Source organism: Clarias gariepinus, chromosome 24 (genome assembly GCF_024256425.1).
Source record: "Clarias gariepinus isolate MV-2021 ecotype Netherlands chromosome 24, CGAR_prim_01v2, whole genome shotgun sequence".
NCBI classification, from domain to species: Eukaryota; Metazoa; Chordata; class Actinopteri; order Siluriformes; family Clariidae; genus Clarias; species Clarias gariepinus.
This window is the reverse complement of record NC_071123.1, coordinates 794,869-802,500: the sequence shown is the minus strand read 5'-3', so window position 1 is coordinate 802,500 and position 7,632 is coordinate 794,869. Positions and strand designations below refer to the sequence as shown.

General features: G+C 46.5%; 1 protein-coding gene across 4 annotated transcripts in view; it reads left to right on the top strand.

Annotated features, from left to right (window-relative positions):
- Window positions 1-7,045, top strand: part of LOC128512652 (mucin-5AC-like) — a 14,308-nt gene extending 7,263 nt beyond the window's left edge. For 3 of the 4 annotated variants that reach the window (XM_053486017.1, XM_053486020.1, XM_053486019.1), the window contains 10 exons: window positions 1-197; window positions 274-406; window positions 565-658; window positions 827-892; window positions 1,009-1,059; window positions 1,136-1,202; window positions 1,754-1,815; window positions 1,915-5,021; window positions 5,195-5,423; window positions 5,630-7,045. The exon at window positions 1-197 is cut by the window's left edge and continues 9 nt beyond it. In XM_053486017.1, coding sequence (XP_053341992.1) covers window positions 1-197; window positions 274-406; window positions 565-658; window positions 827-892; window positions 1,009-1,059; window positions 1,136-1,202; window positions 1,754-1,815; window positions 1,915-5,021; window positions 5,195-5,420 — 4,003 coding nt within the window. In that variant the 3' untranslated portion in view covers window positions 5,421-5,423; window positions 5,630-7,045. The remainder of the gene's footprint in view (window positions 198-273; window positions 407-564; window positions 659-826; window positions 893-1,008; window positions 1,060-1,135; window positions 1,203-1,753; window positions 1,816-1,914; window positions 5,022-5,194; window positions 5,424-5,629) is intronic. The other variant, XM_053486018.1, reaches the window with a different exon arrangement.
- Window positions 7,046-7,632: the final 587 nt, after the last annotated feature.

The following is a 7,632-nucleotide window of genomic DNA, read 5'->3' as shown; positions in this document are numbered from 1 at the left end:
CAGGAGTCATAATCAGTCCCCTGTCCCACTCCATCATTACCCTCCGTCCCCTAACAAGCAAGCCCAAGAGTTCAAAGGTCATGACCCTGCAGATAAAAAGCCGCTGAATGAGACTGAGGTCAGCACAGGGCGCGCAAGCGGAACCTGTAAGGGAGAGAACTCGAAACCTGCAGATGGGAGCGCAGACGGGAGAGCGGGTGAGTGCACACCTGGGACAGCGCAGACGCTCATCTTTAATCATGTGACATTAATACACACTGACCTCCTCTACAGAACCCTCACCTCTGATACCTCTGACCTCTGGAAAGCTCGTTGCCGGGACAACCGATGGGGACGAGGTTTCTCGGGTGTTGGCGGAACGACGACGTCTCAGTCGAATACAGAAGGAGCAGGAGGAAAGGGAGAGGTGTGTGTGTGTGTGTGTGTGTGTGTGTGTGTGTGTGTGTGTGTGTGTGTTGTAGTCTCTGACCTGTCAGGCATCTTTCACTGTATACATCCTTCTATAGGTTAGTTTGAAAATGTTCTGTGTGTGTGTGTGTGTGTGTGTGTATGTGTGTGAAATAGGCTGAAAGCTGAACAGCTGAGGAAGCAGGAGGAAAAAGAGATAAAGGAGGAGGAGAAGAAGAAAAGAGCAGATGAGGAGAAGGAACTGCAGGAGGTGCGTTATTTTGAACACACGTAAATGTTCACCCATACACACACACATACACACTCACATACTGTATATACACACACACACACATTTACTCTGACATACACAAAAATGCACAAACTCACACTTGCACGTGTGTGTGTGTGTGTGTGTGTGTGTGTGTGTTTGAGACAGAAACAGGAAGTGATGCGAGAGCTGATGAAGCAGCAGGAGGAGCATGAGCGACAGCAGAGGAAAAAGGTAAACCATCAGTTTTACATCTTTACATCTTTACACTTTTACATTCACATACACACACACACACACATTCCAGCAGTTCACACACTTGTTTAAACCGTGTGAGTGTGTTCTCTTAGAGAATTGAGGAGATCATGAAGAGGACGCGGCGGAGCGATGAAGAAGTGAAGGTGTGTTTTAGGGACACATGTGTGACGTCTCACTTTGTTCTTTACAATGAAATTAATTTGAATTTTGTTTCTGCAGAAAGACGACGGTCAGGAGCCTTACTTCCCTCTGTCACACACACACTCACACACACTGTCTCTGCCCGGTGAGTTTAACATCAACACACTGCTAAGAGCTGCGAGATGCAGTTAGAGTTAACAAGTAATAACCAAAACCAGCTAGTTAATATTTATAAACATTTTAACATTTCACAGTGTGTGTGTCTATGTGTGTGTGTGTGTGTGTGTGTGAGCACTCTGCAGACTGCTGGTGTTAGCAGTGTGTTGTGTTTTCCTGCTTGTGCTGTGTTTTCCTGATGCTCCCTGAGAAGAGTCAGATTTTGTGTGTGAGTGTGTGTTTGTGTGTGTGTGGGTGTGTGTTGTAGCTTATAATTAAGAAAATCTATTCAAGGGCATTTAGGGTTATTTATACTGCAGTACCATGTGTGTGTGTGTGGGGGGGGAGTTACATTTAGTTTCTTTTTCTGAGATTTTTTTTATTGTTTTATTTATCCTCTGTTTGTCGGTTTGTTTGTTTGTTTGTGTTCTAGTCAAGTGTGTCTGTTGCAGATATTTTACTGTAAGGATCCCTTACTCTCATCTTGCCTTCTCATTCCCTACAAACACAATAATGCAGTGGTTTCCTGTGTTCTTGCAGGTGAAGTCCAGGTGAACTCAAAGGTAAATGGTGAAGTGAAAGCCCCGCCCACCGGTGCACAGGTGAGCTCCACCCCCCAAACCACCCGAATCTAAAGAATTGTGTTTAAAAACCTGACGGGTGTGTTTGATTAATAACAAAAACAAATCAAGTGATTTTAGACGCTGTTACGTGGACAGGTGAAGCCACACACACCTGAACGCGTCATCAAGCAGCATGAGAGTGCAGAGAAGAGTTCACACACACCTGCACAAGTGCTGCACAACACTCCATCATTAAACTCTCCTGATCATAGAGGAGCAACTGTGAGAGCGGACATGGCTCCGGCGACGCCTCACAGAAGCTCACCTGTCAGAGAGGAACAGAGCACTCAGGTGAGGAAAATCAACAATTCATCGGAAAAGCTGCAGGAGACACGGGTGAAGAGCTCTGCTGAAAACAATGAGAAGAAACATCTCCCAGTCAAGGAGAGAGACCAGTCAACAGGCCAGTTGATCAGACCAGAACTTACACAGGTGAGCAAACAGGAGACTGGTGGCCAGGGCAAAAGTTCCCCACTTGAGCAAGTGAAGAGTCCAACCTCCCAACAGGTGGACAGCCCAGTGAAGACTCCAACCACCCAACAGGTGAACAGCCCAGTGAAGAGTCCAACCTCCCAACAGGTGAACAGCCCAGTGAAGGGTCCAACCTCCCAACAGGTGAACAACCCAGTGAACAGCCCAACCTCCCAACAGGTGAACAGCCCAGTGAAGGGTCCAACCTCCCAACAGGTGAACAACCCAGTGAACAGCCCAACCTTTCAACAGGTGAACAGTTCATTGAAGGGTCCAACCTCCCAACAGGTGGACAGCCCAGTGAAAAGTCCAACCTCCCAACAGGTGAACAGCCCAGTGAAGGGTCTAACCTCCCAACAGGTAAACAACCCAGTGAACAGCCCAACCTCTCAACAGGTGAACAGCTCATTGAAGGGTCCAACCTCCCAACAGGTGGACAGCCCAGTGAAGAGTCCAACCTCCCAACAGGTGGACAGCCCAGTGAAGAGTCCAGCCTCCCAACAGATGAACAGCTCAGTGCATAGTCCAATCTCTCAACAGATGAATACTCCAGTAAAGGGTCACACGTCCCAACAGGTGAACAGCCCAATTAAGAGTCCCACCTCCCAACAGGTAAATACCCCAGTCAAGAGTCACACCTCTCAACAGGTGAACAGCCCAGTGAAGAGTCCCACATCTCAACAGGTAAATACTCCAGTGAAGAGCCCAACCTCCCAACAGGTAAACAGCCCAGTGAAGGGTCCAACCTCCCAACAGGTGAACAACCCAGTGAACAGCCCAACCTCCCAACAGGTGAACAGCCCAGCAAAGAGTCCAACCACCCAAAATGTGAACAGCCCAGCAAAGAGTCCAACCACCCAACAGGTAAACAGCCCAGCAAAGGGTTCAACCACCCAACAAATGAACAGCCCAGTGAAGAGTCCAACCTCCCAACAGGTGAACAGCCCAGTGAAGAGTCCAACCTCTCAACAAATTAACAGTCCAGTAAAGAGTCCCACATCTCAACAGGTACATACTCCAGTGAAGTGTCCCACCTCCCAACAGGTGAACAGCCCAGTTAAGAGTCCCACCTCCCAACAGGTGAACAGCCCAGTGAAGAGTCCCATGTATCAACAGGTGAATACTCCAGTGAAAAGTCACACCTCCCAACAGAAGAACAGTCCAGTTAAGAGTCCCACCTCCCAACAGGTAAATACCCCAGTGATAAGTCACACCTCTCAACAGGTGAACAGCCCAGTGAAAAGTCCAACCTCTCAACAAATCAACAGCCCAGTGAAGAGTCCAACCACCCAACAGGTGAACAGCCCAGCGAAGAGTCCAACCACCCAACAGGTGGACAGCCCAGCGAAGAGTCTAACCACCCAACAAATGAACAGCCCAGTAAAGAGTTCCACCTCCCAACAGGTGAACAACCCAGTGAAGAGTCCAACCTCTCAACAAATGAACAGTCCAGTGAAGAGTCCAAGCGCTCAGCAGGTGTACAGCCAGGTGAAGTGTTCAGCCTCTCAACAGGTGAACACCCCAGTGAAGAGTCCAACAACCCAACAGGTGAACAACCCAGTGAACAGCCCAACCTCTCAACAGGTGAACAGTTCATTGAAGAGTCCCACCTCCCAACAGATGAACAGCCCAGTGAAGAGTTCCACCCCCCAACAGATGAACAGCCCAGTGAAGAGTCCAACCTCTCAACAAATGAACAGTCCAGTGAAGAGTCCAAGCGCTCAGCAGGTGTACAGCCAGGTAAAGTGTTCAGCCTCTCAACAGGTGAACACCCCAGTGAAGAGTCCAACAACCCAACAGGTGAACAACCCAGTGAACAGCCCAACCTCTCAACAGGTGAACAGTTCATTGAAGAGTCCCACCTCCCAACAGATGAACAGCCCAGTGAAGAGTTCCACCTCCCAACAGATGAACAGCCCAGTGAAGAGTCCAACCTCTCAACAAATGAACAGTCCAGTGAAGAGTCCAAGCGCTCAGCAGGTGTACAGCCAGGTGAAGTGTTCAGCCTCTCAACAGGTGAACACCCCAGTGAAGAGTCCAACCACCCAACAGGTGAACAACCCAGTGAACAGCCCAACTTCTCAACAGGTGAACAGTTCATTGAAGAGTCCCACCTCCCAACAGATGAACAGCCCAGTGAAGATTCCCACCACCCAACAGGTGAACAGCCCAGTGAAGAGTCCAAGCGCTCAGCAGGTGTACAGCCAGGTGAAGTGTTCAACCTCCCAACAGGTGAACAGTTTATTTAAAACTACAACAACTCAAGAAGTGAATAACCAAATAAGAAGTGCAACCTTTCAGCAGGTGAACAGCCCACTGAAGACTCCACCCTCACAACAGGTGAAAAGTGCTGTGGACTGTCCAAACACTCTGCAGATGAACAGTCAAGGGAAGGGTTCTACCTCTGAACAGGTGAACAGCCCACTAAACATTTCAACCTTCCAGGAGGGGACCAGCCAGGTGAAAAACAACACCACCCCACAGGTGAACAGCCCAGTCAAGAGTGAGCAAGTGAATGCCCAAATGAGCTCGCAGGTGAAAAAAATCATGATGACATCACAGGTGACATCAAAGATGCCATCACATAGCTCCTCCCCTCTCAGCTCACAACCTCCATCACAGGTCCCACCACCTCCCAGTGACTTGGAGTCTCTGAAGAAAAGGGGCGGGGCCAGAAAGGAACCAGCGGAAGAGTCTCAGACGATGGAGGTCAGGTGAGGCCTTTTTCCAGATCAGTCACATGATCGGTCTTGTTTCCTGTAGTGAAGTGCATTGTGGGTATTCAGATCACACAGTAACTTGTTGCATTGTGGGATGTTAGTAGTGTAGTAGATATTCTCCACTAGGTGTTCTTGAGCTGAGGATACGTTTCCGTGTTTCTCATCAGCCCTGTGTCTAAAGAGGTACTTGTCTCGATTCCGAAGTTCTCTCCCATTGCTGAAGTTCAGACTGTTGTGAACAACACACGGGCGCTGGAGGACCTGCTGGATCTGACCGGTCATGTCATGTATCCCATAATGCCCCGCAGCACCGCCCATGGAGATTGCAACAAAAACGTCATCGAGCTGAAACAGGCATCTAACACAGTGAACACGAGGAGCAGGAAGGAGTGAGAGGTGAGGACACACACACACACATACAAAACCCACAGCTTTTTATGTTACTTAGAACATGCTATGTCAGCTCACATGTCCTGAAGGTGTTAGTAATCACTGACACTGGAGACTCCTTCCATAAATGATATAAAAAACCAAAACTTATAATATTCACTATATCATGTTGTTTTATCAATGAGTGTGTGTGTGTGTGTGTGTGTGTGCAGGTTGAGCGAGCGACAGAGAGGAAGAGGACGCAAAAAAAGAGAAGATGGTTCATCGCTGGATGAACAGACTGAGCATTTCGCTCTAACGTTAGCCACATTAACATTGTCTGCTACAGCTAGTAATAGCACCGACACACTCGCGGCTGGACTCAATGTAAATTATTATTTGTTTATTTCTGTTTGCATAATGAGGACATGTGCAGATGCGTGTGCTGTTTGTTAGCACTGCGTAATTCTGTGTTAGGCTTGTTCTGATAATCACACACACACTAACTATTTATCATGATAATCAGTTTTATTTAACCCGTAAACATGCTAGTGCAACCCAAACAGATCTGCCTAGCTAGCATTACTTAGTTACCTAGTTAATTAGTTAGCTATGTTAGCTGGCATGTTCATCTCTATAAGAGGTTGTATTTTAAAAACTATACACCAGTACGCATTCATGACATCGTAGAGCGATTAAAAAAAAACCCAACATGCTGCTGCTGTGGTGTATCCGCATGCCTGGGGTGTAAATACTTAACTGTACAGTTCTACAGGATGTGTGTGACATGTTTGTTAATGAAGAAGAGGAACATCCTTACAAAGGAGATGCGCATTGGAGTGTCAGAGGTTGTTAACGTCATCAGAAGCCTAGCTTCGTGGTTATGCTAGTACTCTAGGTTTTATCTTTAACACACAGTATGACTGGAATGTAGCGCACAATTTTAAAGCATAGTGTATGCGATTAGCTAGCTGACATCAGTGTAGGTAAGCTGCCATGGTAGCTAGCGTTAGCGAGCCGGGTAGCTAGCTGTGTTAGCAAGCATGCTGTTTGCCACAAGTGCTAATTTTGCTTAAAAAGCTGGAGATAATACACAATAATAAAAATAAAGGTTAAGCCCATAATGATCAGATTAAACATGTAACTCTGTTAAATTATAAATCTGCAGTGTTGGTGGGATGAAACACTCGTGTGTATGAACTGGACGTTTTGAAAGGCACAGACTGTTTGTGATGATCAGGGTCGCTGGTTCCACAGGCTGTGTCTCGTTAGTTTTTGTGAAGCAGGACATGTGATCCACTTTACACGCTGTATTAACGACAGGGTTAGCATTAGCGTGTGGGACAGGCCGTCATGCTAGCGTCAGGGTCTAGCCTTACTTCAGATCCACAATATTACTATAATGTACTAAGTATTTAAACACTTTATCTTAGACAGAATTTAAACGTGTATGAGTGCTGCTGCAAGTGAGGTTCAAACCGACACACTGGAACAGCTTTTACATAAAACTGGATTCTTCCTTTTTCCTTGCTGCTAGTGTATCGATCATCTTACTGCACTGTACTTTCTTTAAACAAGCTGAATGAAGCTTAAACGCTGTGTTATGTATATTAATATGATTAAAAATAAGTTAATAAATATTATAAAATCAGCTGTTAGTGTGTTTTCTTTTTGTGTTTTGTTAACATCGTGAGACTCTGTGTGCCATGAAGAAGCAGGGTTTATCCACAAGCCAATAAAACAATGGACTGTTTCTTTCAGAGATCATAAAGTTTTCTTTTTGTCTAAATTACTCAGAACAGGTGAAAGAAACACCATTAGTGATGAACCACTTTATTTATTCATTAATCTTCTATAGCACTTATACAGTACAGAGTCGCTGGAGACCTGGAGCCTATTTCTGGAAATGTCTGGGGTGAGGCAGGGTACACGCTGGACAGGGTGCCAATCCATGACTGACTTTTATACCTTGTTTTGCTTTTACACCATGGTGATGAGGCTCTTAGCCGCAGTAAAACATTTAAACGGTGAAAGCAGTTAAGGAAGGCCATGTATCTGTGAATGATGATCCCAGCCGAGGTGGCTCGGAGCCCTCTGCAGTCGTTCCTGTGAAAATTCAGCAACGCCTGGAATCCTTGAAAATCAAATGTGACACATCTGTGTGTAGGAACTGTACACACTCATTCACCACTTGCACATTACAGAACCTCGACTGGGAGTTGTTTCTACGTCCCCC